Genomic DNA, 18,187 nt, shown 5'->3' on the forward strand with positions numbered 1-18,187 from the left:
TTGAAGCAAGTTATGTTAAAACTTTAGGTATCTTTCTAAGGATCTTGTATACGTGTAACAACCATTCGCCTTCTTATTTATTGTAAAAATTGGACATTAAAGATTATTAATTTTTTAAAAAAGTAACAGTCTCCCTTGGTTTTCTTATCATTTCGCTTTCTGTCCCTCTTTCCTTTCCTTCTGCATTGCATATCCTTACTTCTGTCTTTTAAAGTATATTTCCCTTACTCTAATTTCTCTTCTTCAGATAGATTTGAAGGCATCATTTGCATGAATAAGAATTAGCATCTGCATCAACTGAAGTTTGCAGCCATAATATATGTAATGAAAATAGAATCACTACCACTGGATGCAATTATGGATTATTTTCCTTGCTTGTAATCCTCACTCATTATTAAGCTATACCCCTGATCTCATGACAGAACTCTCAAGTGTGTCTCAAACATTTCAGAGCTAGATCCCAAGATTGTAAGTGGCTTAATTTAACTTAGAAATTGCTATCACCCTGGGGCGGTGGGACTCCTGTTGTCAGCATTTGGGAGTTTGGGCAGGTATTAAAAAGGCATTACATCTGTAAGTTTCACAAGAAAAACGTTTTGTTTGACAAAATTGTTTTTCTTTATTTTTCTTGCAGTGCATTACATTCATAGGCTTTCTTTCCATATTCGTCATTGGTTTGTTTTTGAGCGATTTTGATTATTTCGATGTCACTGGAAATTCTTAGGCCTTTTCTCATAAATGCTTTTGTGTGTGCAATATCATAAAGATATGTTTTTTTAAAGCCTTTCCTTTAGTTTCCTGCACAGCTTTAGTGAAAAGTAGTTCATTGGTTCAGACTTTTGGAAGATATTTTTTTCCTTCTGACTATAGTCGATCAGTGTCTCTCAACCTTTCCAGACTTCTCTACTTCTTTCAGGAGTCTGATTTGTTGTGTGTGCCCCAAGTTTCACCTCACTTAAAAACTACATGCTTGCTTACAGTATCAGACGTATAAATCAGTGGTGTCCAAGCGAAATTTAATGGATCGCCACAAGCCCCATAGCCAGGTGTTGCCCCCCACTTCCAGCCAACCGGTACACCCCCTCCTCCTTCCAGGCACTGCCATCCTGTCCAGCCAGGCATGCCCCGCCCCACCCGGCCCCAGATTACTCACTGCAGCTGCGTGAGCTGCCCCACGACTGGAGCCTGCCAGGGCCAGAGGAGCTGCCGCTGCTACTACGTGCTTATCCCACCATGCCGGAGGGGCACCTCACATGTGCAGCTCTCCTGAGCTTCTGAGCTGCATTTCACCACACTCTGCTGCCCGGTTTGCCACATGTGGTGAACACGGAGCATATTGGATGCTGCGGATATACATTACAAATGTGTCACAGCACACTATTACAAACGTGCTCACTTTCTCATTTCTACCATATAATTATAATATAAATTGATTGGAATATAAGTATATACTTGCATGGCAGCATGATACTTGAGCCTATTTTCACTTGTGAGCCTTGTCTAAAGCCTGAACCCGAGGCAGCAGAGCTCAAGCATGTAACATGGCTTGCAGGACTCCTGTGGCTTGGAACCTCAGGCATTTGCCCTACTTTCTGTCCCCCAATGCAAGGTTCTGTACTTTCAAGCCCCCTATAATCTTGTCCCATCACGTATCTGGGGTCTGCAACCCCCAGGTTGGGAAAAACTGATCAGATGAGTTGATATACCCCGTGGAAGACCTCCTGAGTATCCCCAGGGGTATACATAGCCCTGATTGAGATACACTGTACAAGAAGTTCAAGACTGTTAACATGCTGTTACTCTGCAGTATTCTCATCAGGCATCAGCACTCTGTAGCCACCTGTCATCTGAGATGAGACCTTTGCAAAGAGATCTCTTTTTCTGTAGTGTGCTGCGTTATAAAGCCTTTGCTGAGTATACCATATAAGCTTTCTATCAATTAGACAAATGAAAATTCAAGAATTAATAGGTTTCAATTGCAGTTTTGAGAAATGTGTATTCAGGGCTTTTCTACACTTGAAATGTCACAGTGGCACAGCTGCAGCTGTACAGCTGTGTTGCATGTAGACACTACTTGCTCTTGTGGGAATGGTTCTCCTGTTGACATAGATAATTGTACCTCTTTTGAGACATGAAAACATTCCATTGACCTGTGCTTTCTACGCTGGGATTAGACTTGCCTAATGCATTTCTCTGGAATGTGGATTTTTCACACCCCTGACTGATGTATCTGAGTCACCCTAATTCTTTAGTGTAGACCGGGCCTCAAAGAGTGTCTCCTTATTCTAATTCGACTAACCGTAACAGTCTGTTTGAAATCACAAAACATGACTGAGCTGCAGCTGAGCCACTTCAGGTGAAGGATGCCTGTGCAATTCTTTGTGAGATAATCAGGATGATGTCAAATCTTGTCACCTTTAGAGACCAGGACACAGTTGTTATTTTGTTAGACTATTCTCAGTCAACGTGGTGACACTGATTGGCAAGAAGGAAAGGGATAAATAAAATATAAGAATTTAAAATCCATTTTGAGATTGAAACAGAGGATATAGCTCTACTAGCCCTATGAAGAAAATTAAATTTTGTATATATTTGACACCATGATACTAAATTGATTTATACAGTTAGCCAGCATCTGCTCAGTATCTGCAAGAAATTAGCCAACATGTAATGGTTCAGCTGAGAGACAGGAATGTTGAAATTACTTTTATGTATGCCATATTTTTCTTAAATGGCAAACCTATCTAAAATATATTTTGTTGTCTCTTACTCTGCTGTCCTTCATATGTTGCTTTTCTTCTTTGACCATATGATGCTTGGCATTTGGATATAGCAAATATGAAACTACTATATAATAATCTAAGACTTATGTGAACTGGTCAAAGTGGAGAAGTTACTGAATATCTGGTTATAAAACTTTTCTATATGAATTTATTGATCTAGATCAGTGGTTCCCAACCTGGGGTTTGTGCACACATGGGGGTCCATGAGGATATTGCAAGGGGTCCATGAAAAAAAAAGATAAAAATGATCATAGAAAATGTTTTAAATAAATCACAAAGTTACACTCAATTATTTTAAATTAAATATCTTCCAATAATGTTATTAATTGCTGCACAGAAATCTATGTTGTGATGCCTTTGTGTGACGAAATGATCACGAGAGTTAGAAGCATACAACCGTTAGCCATATGGAGCTAGTCTACAGAAACTAAGCCACTCTACACTGGACATGGAAATATGGAAGGAAATAGTGAGTGAGGTATCTGACACCAATGGGTGCTGAGCCCATTGTTGATGATAATGAATGCAACCGATGAGCAGAGTGATGAATTCACAAGCGGAATGTCTAAATGTTAATTATTTACATTTCTTTCTCATTTAGTGAAGTGTACATAATGGTGAAAATTGGCTTTGCTGGGGTTCTGTGAAAAGTTTGGGGTGGGGTGATTGGGTGTCCATACTAGTGAAAAGGTTGGGAACCTGGGAACTGATCTAGCTCATAGGACCTGAGGGCAGCAAATTTCAGCCATTGGGAATAAAGAGGATCTGTGGCTTCCAACACTCCAGGTAAACAAAATACTTGGGCACCACTGCAGTTTACCCTGACATGCTGGGAACCAAAGTTTCCTGACCCCTGTTTTAGTTTCTTTTTAAAAAGCACTAAATTTTGATTTTTAATTAAATTGTGCATTTGCTATTTTACGATTGAGATAAAAGAAGCACAGGATATTAATATAAATAAAGTAATTTATGCCCACGTAAACAAATCACTTTAAAACATGTGTTTCCCTAAAATTCAATTTTCCGAGGGGTAGCTGTTTGTTTTTTGTGGTATTGTTCATCTACAAGACAAGGTTATAATTACAGGTATTTTTATAGCATGTAAGGTATTTATATTGATTGTAAAATTAATCTATTGATATCAATACTGCAGACATTTAACGTTGCAAAGGCTATGTTTAATGAAGTAGATAGGTTTAAGAAGAATGCTAAAAGACAACTGCTGCAGATTTGCCAGAAATTTGGCCCACCCGTTTCACAAAAAGTTAGACCTTACAAGACAATCAGAAAAATATAATGAATGATAGTGCTGTGTCATTGGTGTCAGTCTGCTATTATGTAATTTGATCTCTTCATGCATGTCAACCACTGGACCTCCTTAGTCTCAAGCCAATCGGAAAATATAGTGCGCAAAATCTATGGAATCCATAATAAAATGTAAATAGCCTGTTATTGCCATAGACATGCCAGTCTATAAAGCTGCTTTAAAATGAAGAAAGATTAATAACTTGATACTAATAAAGCAGACGATGTTCCTAGGTAAAGTCTTAACAAAATCTATAACTGAATTATTTTCTAAGATTTTCATACTAGTGTTTAAAATGAACAATGGTTAAATCAAAAGAAAATGGTCAGTTGATGATATAGCATTCAGACTTAAAATGCTTGAATATGCAGAAGCAAGAATGAGTTGCACTGCTGCTCATGAATTCTGTTTTACTGAGAAGCAGATAAGAGAATGGCAAACAAATGAAACAACACTAAGACATGCCAAGAAGCAAGACAAATTGGCCATGTCGACGTTAGCGAGTCCTTTAGAAATACTTTTTTAAAGGAGGGCTTCTTTCAAAAGATCTCGCAGACCGTCTATGCACAAAATTCAGTCTTTAAAAGGACTTTCAAAAGAACGCAGCCTGCATTTCAAAGTCACTCTTCCATTCCCATTTCAGGAAAAATACCAGCTTTCAAAACACTCTTTTGAAAGAAAATGTGTGTAGATGTTCTGCAGGCTGCTCTTTTAAAAGAGCAGCTCTCTATGGTGCTGACCTGTTGGAGCACAGAGATGTCCCTAACAGCACCAGCAGAGCTCTATATGGTCTCTGCATCCGGCCACATCTAAATCCGCATGACCCAGAAACCTCCCTGTCAGGACGCTGAAATGGTGCTGGATGTAGGAAAAGCACAAGACTCCAGCTGCATGCCTCCTCCCGATGCTCCGCTTGCAAAAGCCACCCCAATGCCCCCAGAGCAAGCGATTATGACTCACTGCATTGCTGAGGGGCCCCCCTCAGAGGAATGGAAGGCTCTCAGGAGCCCAGCCAGGACCCCAAGAAGAGGGCCCCCTCTTGGACAGAGGCAGAGGTGAAGGACTCATTGAATCTTTCCAAAGTCTTGCTATAAAAACAGAAAGGAATATGCTTTAGAGCTGTCACAAATAGGACATATGGATGAAATAGTTTTGATCTGCCCAGCAACAGAATGGAAACTGGCTTTGGTGGAAAAAACAGTTTTAATTAAAACCACTGGCCATTTAAAAAAAATTACAGTGGTTTTATCATGTTTTGCCAATGGATCAAAGCTCCCTTCTGTTGTTATTTTTAAAAGAAAAACCTTTCATAAAAAAAACATGAAATTTCATGCAGATGTCGTTGTACATGCTCATGAAAAAGGATGGAAGGATGAATGAAAGTGGGATTAGTGAATGGATTAAAAAAGTGTGGAATAACAGACAAGGGCCACTTCTCAAGAAACTTGCTATGCTCATTTGGAACACATTCAGCAGGTACAAGACAGATGAGGTGAAACGTCAAAAAAATACTTTGGCTATAATGCCTGCAGGCTTAACATCTGTTCTACAGCCACTTGATGTCTGCCACAACAAACAGTTTAAAGGCAGGTTACACAAAATGTTGTCTGACTGGATGTGTTCAGGCATGGCAAAGGTGACAAGGCAGGAATCTGAAGCCTGAAATCAATCTAGTTGCCCAGAGGGTCAAAAATGCCAAGGTCAGATGACAACATATTTGTTGATGATGCTATGGAGGCTTATACGGAATCTGAGTCTGAAGATGACATTATTGAAATTGCAGGAGCAGCTGTGACTGAAACCGAGGTTAATGAACTGTTTTGTGAATTGGAGACTGATTGAGACCTTGAAGGATTTTAAGACGTTTTAAATTGGTACATTAGAATATGAGAATTTAAAATCAGTAAATGAATCTTTAAAACATTGGCTGTAATTTGGAAGGTATATGAATACCTATTCAGTTATTATAAAAAGGTTTTTCATCACATTCCATTGATATACATCTACTAAAACTTTTGTGTGTTTCTGTTGACTCCTCATTTTTAAATACACCAGGGTTGGTAAATATTGGCTCTCAACTCTTCAGGGAAAGCCACTGTCTTGTCCCGATGTTGTGTGTGCCTGTAACGTTGGAAGTCACAGAATTATTCAGTTGCTGGTGGCTGTGGTTTGCTGGTCCCAGACAGTGGAAGCTACAGAAAGCCATATGGGCTGAGGAACAGACTGGGTCCATTTCCCACCACTCCCTTTCTGCTCCTCACTAACACACACCTACATACTATCCCTGCCTCAATTTCTTCACCATTCTAGAACATTCTCTGGGCTTAGGTCAGACTATTTTAGGCTGTTCGGGATCATCCCCCTGCAGTTCATGGTTATCCTCTGAATCATGGAGCATATGTCAGTCTCTCAGCCAAGTCCAGCCAGCTTCCTTTGACCTTTGCTGGCCCTGCAGTCCCCCTGCTAGCAAAGTTTGTTCATTGGACCTCTCACTTGTCCTAATTTTCCTCTCTCCCTCCAACTAACTCAGCCTCAGTTTTAAAGGCTTATCTCTTTGCTCTACTTCCTGGGGAAATTTCACTGCTCCAAATCCCAGTACTTAATAGAGAAATTAAAAAAAAAAAAAGTGTGTTGTGGGGGGAGACTCTAGTTTCAACGAACCCGTTTGGATAAGACACCACCATTTCATTTGGGCACACATCCAGCTTTAGTGCCCATACCTGTGTTGTACTTGGTCTGTGAGATGTCTGGCACAGCTGTGGTAGCAGATGGTGGCTTCTTCATTATTTAAGCACCATATTAACCACTGAGCACTGCTTCCCAAGTATCAGAACTGTAGGGTCTGAACCCACATCAAATCTGATGAGGTAGTCATGGATAGTACCAGGGAATGTCAGCTCAAACCCATGTCTGGAAGTGAGGGTATCCTACATTTCCTCTCATGCATGAGACTTGAGTGGGTTGCACTTGAGATGAAAAGGGGGTCAGAAATACAGATATCCTGTTAACCTGGGCAAGGATTCTCTCTGCTGGGAACTTACCCTGTATGGCAAAATTGGGCTTTTCTTCTTCTCAGGACCTTTGACTGCTACTATTTTCTAAATGTGGTGTGCATTGCAGGTATTAGTTGCAGAGCTGGCTAGAAAATGTTTATTTCTTTTCTGTGCACTAGGCTCGCTGGCTAACTCCTGTCATGATTAGTTACTATCTCTCTGTTTCATGAGCAACCTGAGTGCATCATAGGAGTTCCTAGCCACAATGCATCATGAAACATGTAGGCCTGCTGGGAAGCCTGGCCCATAGAACATAGAGGTATAGTGCTGCAAGTCTGCAGATATCTGCTGTACACTCATGGGCATCCTCACCCAAATTATATACCCATGGAAGACTCTACATATGGGCATGAAGAACCTGAATTCATACACTTAGGGATTTTGAAATCCATCTGTTTTTCATATTGGGAAGTTTTTTTCTTCAATTAAAAACAAACATTTTCTTGTGAAAAGCAAACATTGCAAAAACAAACAAATAATCCCAACTCTCTGTCCCTCAAAAAAGTTTTGGTGGAAATTTTTTCACCAGTCCTAGTTATTTGCCTGCTGGCTAGGTTTCCAACTTTACACTTTATTTTTCTATTAAGTTCCATTTTTAAATGCATTGCTTACTTTTTGCAAAGAAGAATGTCTTTAAAACTGTCTGGTTGAGGGCTGGAAAGATAATTACCTTAATTTTGTTGCTTGGTGAACTTTGTTCGTATGCATAATTTTGTTTCTTGTCTCTGTCTGTCTAAAGTAATACTATGAAAGTTACAAAAATAATTCTGATTACTTTATTTAAACTGTCCTATATGACTTTTCCTGAATATAATAAGGTCTTCTGACTCCAGACTAGCCTCCCCAAAGGTGTTCCATCTGGGTTCACAATTACCTAGGATGGAGAATTTGTATGCTTGCATTTCTTTTGACACTTGTGTGCATCTCTCTTGTTCTCTCAGCATTCTTACATTCCATGTGCCAATCATCATGCATTTCTTATGCAAAAGCAGTTTGTTCTCTAGGGGCATCGGGGGGTCAACTAAGGGTCATTGGTATGACCACATCCTTGTGGGTATGACTGTTGTACGTCATAAATCTTAAATGAGGAGCCTTTGGTCTTCTCTGGACTGAGGTAATTTTGATTTTGAACGATGTAGAGGTTTCTGCAACATGTTATTTATTTTACAGGGATGAGTTGTTAGCCCATCACCTGACCCCAACCTGGAGAACCAGGGAATCACTTTTTTTTCTGGTCTCTACCCATCGTCCTGTCCATCTTGGGTGACCCTAACAGCAGCACTAGGCTACTGCTGACATAGCTATGAGGCATGCAAGCATCCTACCAAGAGAACTAGGCTACTGCTGGCATAGCCCTGAGACACGCAAGCCTCCTACCATGTCAAGGTAGCAATCCCATTGGGCGCTGAAAAGGTGGCCAAAAGATAGGAAGCTGACATCCATGAAGCAGGGGTAGCTCTTCTGTTTTCTGTTGTCTAACGAAGCCGACAGAAGTCTGATAAAGTGGGAGTCGATATCAGAGCATCTGGTTAGAGCCAGATTTGAGTCCCAGTTCCAGAAGGTCACCATCATAATGTGCTATTCTCCAACTAATGCAGTAGAAGAGGAAGAGAGAGAATAATTTTATACACAGCTGCAGTCAGTACTAGACAAGACACCTAGACGTGTAATACTGATCCTGATGGGAGACATGAATGCCAAGGTAGGCAGTGACAACACTGGGAGGTAGAAAGAAATGGGAACACATGGTCACAGCTTGATGTTTGAAAATGGCAAACTCTTTGCGGGCATGTGTGCCTTTAATGAACTTGTAATTGAAGGCACACTTTTTCCACACAAAAGTTGCCATAAAGCAGCTTGGCTATCACCTGACAATTGTACACAAAACCAAATCAACCACTTTGCAAAAATCCCTGGAAGATGTGCATGCTAGGCATGGAGCAGATGTCGGATCAGACCACAGCTTAGTACTTGCTAAACTCAAAATGAAACTTGCGGCAAGAAAACGAAATTCCAGCACAAGAACCAGATTCGATGTGGGGAAGATGAGGATACAAGAAATGAAAGAAGTCTTCCAGATTATCTTGAGAAACCTCTTTGGGGCACCCCAGAGCAAGGAAGGAGCAGAACAAACTGTGGAGGAAGTCTGGAGCTCAATAAAGGAAGCTGTAGTAGAAACATGCAATGTGGTGTTAGGGCGACCTCCCACTAAATGGAAGGAATGGATCACAGATCAGACCTGGAGAAAGATCGAAGAACGGAAGGCACTCAAACAGCAAGTCAATCAAGCAAAAACAAATAGCTGGAAACAAGCTGCATCATCCAGATGTGAAGAAATTGCTGGAGAAGGACCCCTAGGAAGACCCCTGTACAGCAACACTGGATTAGTTACAGAAGAGGAAGTCTGCAAGGCAATAAGGAACCTAAAGAATGACAAGGAAGTAGGACATGATAATATTCCACATGAAGTACTAAAAGGAGGAGGAGCTACTATATAGTAGACCAGCTACACCATTTGCTATATCTGGTATGGACAACAGAGGAGATTCCAAAGGACTGAAGAAAAGGGCTACTAGTGAAACTCCCTAAGTCAGAGATCTGTCACTGTGTGAAAAATGTAGGAGGATCACCCTCCTGTCCATTCCAAGAAAAGTACTTGCAGACTAATCCTGGAATGATTGAAAGATGCCATGGACCTCAAACTACAAGAAGAACAGGCAGATTTTAGGTGGGAACGATCTTGCACAGAGTAGATAGTAACACTTTGCATCATCGTAGAACAATGCATGGAATGGCAAGCATCACTCTACATCCACTTCATAGTCTTCATGAAAGCCTTTGACAGTGTGGACTGGCAGTCCATCTGGACCATCATGCAACATTACGGAGTTGCAGGCAAACTGGTGGCCATCATCAAAAAACTGTATGAAGAATATTCCTGCCAAGTCATCCATGATGGAAAATTGTTGGAAAAATTCCAGGTCACAGCAGGTGTATGCCAAGGCTGCCTTCTTTCTCCATTACTCTTCCTGATAGTCCTAGACTGGGTCACAAAAACAGCATATGCTGACTCAGGAAGGTGACTCCAATGGACCCAAACTAGAAAACTTGAAGATCTAGAGTTTGCAGATGACTTTGCCCAGCTTATATACAAATTAGAGCCTATGCAACAGAAGACAGATGCCCTACAGGAAGCAGCTGAGAAAGTAAGCTTCGAGATCAGTCAAGAGAAGACCAAGTTGATACACATTAATAATAGACAGGAGAGCAAAGTTACAATCTAAGGAAAAGCAGTGCAAATGTTGACCAATTTGTGTACTTGGGGAGTGTTATCAGCAAGATTGGGGCACTAAAGAGGACATCAGTGTGAGAATAGAAAAGGTGCAACAAACCTTTGCCATATTATGACCAGTCTGATGTGCAAGAACCATTTCAGCAAGAACTAAACTGTGTATTTCACATTGGAAGTGAAATAAGTGCTGCTGTATGGCTCAGAGATGTGTTGTGTTGTCCAGAGCACCATTAAGAAAATTCAGACGTTTGTTAATAAATGCCTTAGACATATTTTCGAGCTAAAATGGTACAATAGAATGCCAAACGAAACCTTGTGGACCAAAACAAACCAGGAGACAATAGAGGTTCAGATCAAGAAGAGAAAATGGTGATGGGCAGGTCATATCCTGCATAAGGACTATGAGAAATGTTTCACAAGCGTTAAATGGAATCCAACGGGAAAGAAGAAAAGAGGATGTCCCAAATAAACATGGCAGCAAAGTTTCCTGGATGAAGTAAAAGCAGCTGGCTTAACATGGGATCAAATCAAGACAATAGCCAAGGATTGCAAGAGATGAAGACTGACTGTGGAGGCCCTATGCTCCACTAGGAACCCAAAGGATTAATCATCATCATCAATCAAGTGACTTACCTTTTAATTTTGTTCTCTCCTCTTTACTGTAATTCCCAAACATCTGTGTGTTTCATTTCATGCATGTTTTTTTTGTTTTGGCACAAAAAGAAACAATCTACTGTCTTTCCTCTGTTTATAATGTTGTAAATTCAAACATGACCAACTGATAACAAAATATCTTGCATATTTAACTGTAGCCAATTTTGCATGAAGTGACTTGCTTCAGCTAAGCTGTTTAACACAGGAAAACATTAACAATATTAAGTTGACAAAGTCGAGACTCAAAAGTTAGTTAAATTCCAGAATTAAGGTTGCAAAGGTAACTTTATTTTGTCCCTTTTGTGCATATGTGTGGTAGGATACAGTCTTTTATTGTGATCCTATGCTACTTTTTTCGAAGGACCACTACCTTACTCACTGCACAGGATGGACAGGACTCACTGAACAGTAGCTATTCACGGTTTTATTTTCTCCTTATTATTCAACATGTGGCCCCATGCCTTACTTATTGCTCACTATTCACACCTTCTCAAGACAGAATTATTAAATTCTTCATGGGCTTTTCTGTGGTGCTCATTCCTACTGTGTCTGAGTTCTTCATATTTATTTGTCTTCCCAATATTCCTGTGAAGTGAGGATGTGCTATTGTCCCAATTTACCTCTGGGGAACTGAGGCAAAGAGATCTCTTCATGCAGTCTCCTGTTTTATTTACTACAGAGCTTCCAACGTGTGCAAGAAATGGGGCAAGGGTCATACAGACAACAACCTCCTTTATTATTCAGTCTTGATTCAGTCGCAGAGCAGGTCCATTCTGTGCATTAAATGTGATAGGAGTCCTTTGGAAAAAATAGATTATGACAATTTTTCTCACTAGCTTCCATTGCTGATCTAGCTTAGCCATTCCAAGACGCTTCTTTCTGTCCTTTCCCTCATTCCTGGTCCAGCTTTTGTCCCCTCTGCATTTTAATTGGATTGTTACCTGGAAGGAGCTTAACAGAGCACAAGAGACACAGGTTCAGAGCTTTTAATTTTGGTGTCCAGCCCTACCCCATCTTGGAACAACTAGTATGGGGAATGTACAGGTTAGTTCTGTAGAACAAACCAAAGTAACGTAGAGTAATAGTCACAGGGAACACACATTTTAATATGACTATTCTAAAAAGTATTGTGTTTTGTTTTGTTTTTTTAATTTTAGGAGCTACAAAAATTGTTCCAGTTGAGGCTGCTCCCCCAGAAACTGAATCAGCAACAAATCCAGAACCAGCTGTTCCAGACACAGCTCAACGAAGGGGGTATCAAGAATATGCCATTCAACAAACACCATATGAGCAGCCAATGAAATCAAGCAGGTAATTTTAAAGTAGCACTGGGCTTTGTGTGCGTGCTAAACTTAGGAGTGAAATGTTTCCCTATCCAGCTTCAAGTACATAAAATTCCCTTATTTGGCTTTCTTATTTAAGCAGGCACTAACAGACCATTAGAGTCTCTCTAATATTGAGAGAGAACAATATAAGAAGACAAAAATAAATAGAGAATCATAATAACCTAAAAATAGTAACTTGGTCTATTGGAATTTACCCCTTTCTTTCGTGATATTTAAATGGTTTAATATCTTATTCTTCAGCAACTGTGGTTGTCTTATGAGTCAACTGACATCTGCTTCAGCTGTTAACCTCTACCAAAACTGAGTCTCCCTAATGTCATATTTCCACAAATGCTGAGACAGAACCTTTAACTAAATTTCTGCAACTGCTTTTACATTGTTTCCCACTTAAGTTTCCTGATAGTAATAGTTCAGTAAAATAATGTTGGAGACTTGAATTTTAGAGTGGGTTACTCCTCAATTTAAAAAATAGATACAAGAATTTTAAAAAATTAAATGTAGGAAGCATGGCACTTATTTTATATGAGTCTGTGTGTACGGAGAATGGGGAGTGAGTGGCATATTTATTAATTAAAAAATTAGCATTTCTTCTCATCCATAAAATGAAGAGTTGTACATGTCCTTAGTCCATAATACACAGCCAGGGTGCTGTGATAAATTACGCAAAAATGTATCAGTATTCTAAATATAACTGTATTCTGGTTGTTTGTCTTCTTTCTAGGTTAGGTCCCACTCAACTGAAAATTTTTACGTGTGAATACTGCAACAAGGTGTTCAAATTTAAACACTCTCTTCAGGCTCATTTGAGGATTCACACGAACGAAAAACCTTATAAATGTTCTTACTGCAGCTATGCCAGTGCTATAAAAGCCAACCTCAATGTTCATTTGCGGAAACACACAGGAGAGAAGTTTAGTTGTGATTACTGTGCATTCACTTGTCTCAGCAAAGGCCATCTCAAAGTCCACATTGAGAGAGTCCACAAGAAAATTAAGCAACATTGCCGCTTCTGCAAAAAGAAATATTCAGATGTCAAAAATCTAATTAAACATATCAAGGAAACACATGACTTGCAAGACAAAAAAGTGAAAGATGTATTTGATGAGCTCCGCTTGATGACCCGAGAGGGCAAGAGACAACTGCTCTATGATTGCCACATTTGTGAACGTAAATTCAAAAATGAACTGGATCGAGACCGACACATGCTAGTCCATGGTGATGAAAGGCCCTTTGCTTGTGAGCTATGTGGCCATGGAGCCACAAAGTATCAAGCACTTGAACTTCATGTCCGAAAACATCCATTTGTGTATGTTTGTTCTGTGTGTTCGAAGAAATTTGTCAGTTCTGTAAGGCTCCGTGCACATATCAAAGAACTGCATGGAAATTTACAAGAGCCTTCTGTTTTTAACAGTTCTATCAATCAAAGTTTCTGCCTTCTGGAACCAGGAGGTGATATACAACAGGAAGCACTTGGAGAGCAGTTGTCACAGACTGCAGATGAGTGCACTTCTCTAAGTGCTAATGTGGTTAGTGTACCAAAGGAATCTACTTGTAAAGGTGAATCAAATACTGTGAACAGAATTCATAGTGATCAGGATGGTGATCTTTTGAAAATCAAGACTGCCCCTTCTTTAGAAGCTGAAAATGCTCCTGTGGAGAATGTACCAGAACCACCATGTCAACCATCAACAGACCTTGCAACACCAGATCCTCAGCCAAACGAGGCTTCGGAGTGTTTTGTGTTGAAAAATGCTCCCTGTACTTCAGATGAGCTTAAGGCTTCATGTGAAAATGTACAGGAAGTCAGTCACGATAGTTCAGTGAATACTCAGGGTGAAGACATTCCGTTGTTGTTGTCTGGAAGCAAAAGTGCTAATATAAGTCAGAACACTATAAGTGTTGAGAATCTTTCAGCTTCTGAAGAAACAGTTCAACCCATTTGTTTTAATGAATCAGAAAGTAGCAAGTCACCAAAACAAAATACAGATGAATCCACAAACCTTCCTCCAGCATCAGATTCCAGTGTAGCCATCAGTTCACAGCTGGATTCTCATAATAGAGCTTCTGATAGTCGAAGTGGAGCTGCATTTATGCAGATTTTGGACAGTTTACAGAAGAGACAAATGAACACAGAGTTATGTGAGAAGATCAGGAAGGTTTATGGAGACTTGGAATGTGAATACTGTGGTAAGGAGCAGTAGAATACTAATTTAGTTCTAAGTCATGTATCAGTACTTTTTCATTGCTTCTAGTTTGTAATTCGATGCATTTGTGTATCTTTCTATTTGTAGCAATAGTAATATGAGAGTTAAGTACAAAGGCTCTGGCCTGGGTTTTGGTCCACTAAAATTATTTTGTGCTGTAAAACTGGATGAACTTAAATCTTCCAGGGAAACCTTTTGAAAAGGCAGAAGGTATAGACAAAGTAAGATTCTGATACGCCTGATTCTTTGCTGAGAAATTCAGCCTTCTTTGTTTTTGTAGTACATAGAGATGTAGGGACGTATATACCAGACATGTAAGAAGACAGCTTCTGATAGCAATTCATGTAATGTTAAATTACTGATGTGGTTTCACTTTTTCATAATTTTCTCAAAGCAATTCCTTTAGGGTGGAAATTTTCCATGTTTTGTCTGAGACCAAAATTGGGTTTTTTTGGTGGAAGTTACAAAAGTGGGGAGAAACATACACTTATCTTGGATGTTCTAACTGAAGATTTTATGTTTGCATAATTCAAAAATGGAGAAAATCAGAAACTATAGTGTTAATTTCTGAGAAGGAAAAGTAATTCCAGTTTGAGGAAGTTCGGTACTAGAGTTATCCTTCAAAGTCAATATATTCATGCAGGAATGTACAAAATTTTCTATTCTTTTTTTTTGAGTCCTTGCTTTAGAAGAGCTTGGAAAAGATGAGGAAGTTCCAGCAAGGGCTCCTGACTTAGGGTTGTTCAGCTAAACCATAGTTATTGCAAATTCTTACAATTCCTACATTTCAGTTATACGCATGCGTTGTAAGAACTTCATTATTAGGAACATGTTTGTTAAGATATCCTGCTTGGAGTGGTTCTTCGTTAAGAGCTCTTTCTTTGACATATGTCAATTAAAGTGGTGCCACAATTGAGATTTCTAAATGTATTTGCATCAAGAAGCTGCCTCAAGGTAATTTTAACAGCTAACCTTTTATTAGACACAAAAGGAAAGGGTTTAAATAGAGTGGTTTGACTTAAAATTGAATATATATTTGATATATATTTGAATTCTTTACTATACCAATTTTTTAAAAAAATTCTTTAGGAAAAAAACTTGTTTTCATGTTTGATTGTTTAATCTTATTTTTAGGCAAGTTGTTTTGGTACCAGGTGCATTATGACATGCATGTTCGTACTCACACTCGAGAGCATTTGTATTACTGTTCCCAGTGCAATTACTCCTCCATCACCAAAAACTGCCTTAAACGCCATGTCATTCAGAAGCACAGTAATATTTTGCTGAAATGTCCCACTGAAGACTGTGACTACTCCACTCCAGATAAATACAAGCTCCAGGCACATCTTAAAGTTCACACAGAGCTGGTAAGTGCCAAACAAAATATCATTTTTTTAACCTAAGTTCTGTTGTTACCATAATTTTCAAAATCAAAGGACAGTATTACTTAACAAGGATGGTATAGTTCAAGTGCAATTGGCTATGATGATAATAACGCAATACCTATACCTGGACCCACATTTATATAATATTATGTTTGCTTAAAAAATTGTGTGTGTACGGGATAATGTCACTAAGACCAAATTGTCAGTCAACAGTCTTCTGGGAGGGGCGGGCGAAGTGGGAGGCAGGCCCCCTTTCGGGGCAGTGAAATTTTGTAAGCATGCATGGGTGCAGCATGATTGGCTGCTGGGTCTCAGGCTGATCCATATCATTAAAAATATTGCAATATGTTGCTGTTTTTATATGTGTGTATGCACATTTATATACCAATCAATGAAGTTTTCACATTCTACAAACTTATTCCTACATATGCCAAAAGGTTTTTTTTTTTCATACGAACATAACCGAAATTTCCATTGGATTGGATTACCTTAGACAGGTTGGGGGGCCCTGTTAATTGCAGTGATGTAAAGTGGGGGTGGATGTAAAAAGCTTGGTCACCCCTGTCATGGGACATAGTATCTCAGAGTTGTGGTCATGGAGTTTCTTTTTGAACTTTTTAGTAACTTGAGAAAAAAAATTTATATTAGTTTCTTGTTCTCATAGGAGATTTGGTGTGGATCCCCATTCTTGGTTTCCACAAGTGCCCAGCATGTTGAGGTGAATCCTTCCAGTAAATCATAGCTGTTAGGGCGGACAGTCTCTCCTTAGTGGAGCCAGACCTCAGGCATGAAATTGTAAAAGGGATTGTAACCCTCACTGTGACATAATTTCATCTTATCACCATTAGCCTTTAAAAGAACACCACACAATTGCATGGTTTCCAGAATCTGTGTCTCTATTTTCCTTGTTTACCCGGTTCTTAACCCTTATAGCACATCCATGGCTGAGTCAAAGCAGGCTTTTCATCCCATTCTTTGGCCTCATGGGCAGTGTTCCCCGTAAACTGAGCACTTGGACAGCCATGCAGGAGAGATTCAAGTGCTGACCCACTGATTTGCAAAGCACCCACAGCCACCCACAACTGGCAGCAGACATTCCTATTGGTGGTGCATATGCACACATTCCCTGGTGCATATAGCAAAATTTATTCCACCCATGGATGGAGAAACTTAGAGGGAAACATTGCACATGGGGCATGAATCTGCCATTGACCATTGTGGATCCCATCAGAAATCCCCATATTTTGGGGAAATATCCATTGAAGCTTAGGCTCCTCTTGCTTGCAAAGGCATTTCAGGCACCTGCTTCATAAGAACCTGGCATTTCAAAGCCCAGAATGTAATTTGTGAGAATTATTGCCTAGAAGAGTGGCTCCAAAAAGTCTTCAGATTTCAAGAACTGAGTTTGACACAGACTATTTCTTCCTGAATATCAAAGGAAGGAAGAGGAGATACGACTGTTCCCCTTACCTTCACCTTTTTGAACTCTAAGAAATCATCAATGAAGCTTTTGTGGAGTGTAGGTTGGTACAAGAGGGAATTTCACTGTGAAGGTATTTGGCACTTGGAGTTCTTTCTTGGCAGAGATACTTTGATACTGTCTGAGTCCCTTCTGATTACCTTATCACCTTCCTCAGGCTTGATTGAGTTCATGGCACCAGTGCTGCTGAATAGCCAAAAGGCTCTTAATGTAACATTATCTTCTCCAGTTTTATCTTTTTTTAGACTGTAGTCAGGATCTATTCTTGATCACATCCTCTTTTGAGGTGTGAAGCATTTAGAAGTTACCTTGTTTCTGAGACGTAAGGCCTGGGAGATTTCAGCCACATTACCAATGAGATGGAACTATAGGCCCTTTCCAGGGAGTCCTTATGTCTACGTGGCTCCTCTACATTATACTTTTTGCTTGCATTCTCCTTTTAAAAGGGTAATGTGTTTAGAAAATGCTTTTGTCCTGCACATCAATTGTTTATTCCTCGTTTGGCTTCACATTCTTCATGATGCTCATATACTCTTCTATGGAGTACAATCTTCTTTAGAGTATAATCTTTCTGCCCTGTGTAACTAAAGCATAACTGAATTTGCCGTTTCAATGGAAAATTCCCCAGAGGGATCCTGAGTAGGCTTCTTCCCCTCTGCTCTCTCCCTTCTCCCGTCCAACTGA

At 39.7% G+C, this 18,187-nt stretch overlaps 1 protein-coding gene across 2 annotated transcripts in view; it reads left to right on the plus strand.

The window, feature by feature from the left end:
• Nucleotides 1-18,187, plus strand: part of ZFAT (zinc finger and AT-hook domain containing) — a 188,457-nt gene that overhangs the window by 80,799 nt on the left and 89,471 nt on the right. For both annotated transcript variants that reach the window (XR_012644333.1, XM_074986624.1), the window contains exons 5-7: nt 12,246-12,399; nt 13,156-14,621; nt 15,773-16,005. Coding sequence is in view for 1 of the 2 variants with exons in the window: in XM_074986624.1 (XP_074842725.1) it covers nt 12,246-12,399; nt 13,156-14,621; nt 15,773-16,005 (1,853 nt within the window). In the remaining variant the exon portion in view is untranslated. The remainder of the gene's footprint in view (nt 1-12,245; nt 12,400-13,155; nt 14,622-15,772; nt 16,006-18,187) is intronic.

This window comes from Carettochelys insculpta, chromosome 2, assembly GCF_033958435.1.
Source record: "Carettochelys insculpta isolate YL-2023 chromosome 2, ASM3395843v1, whole genome shotgun sequence".
Lineage (NCBI taxonomy): Eukaryota > Metazoa > Chordata > Testudines > Carettochelyidae > Carettochelys > Carettochelys insculpta.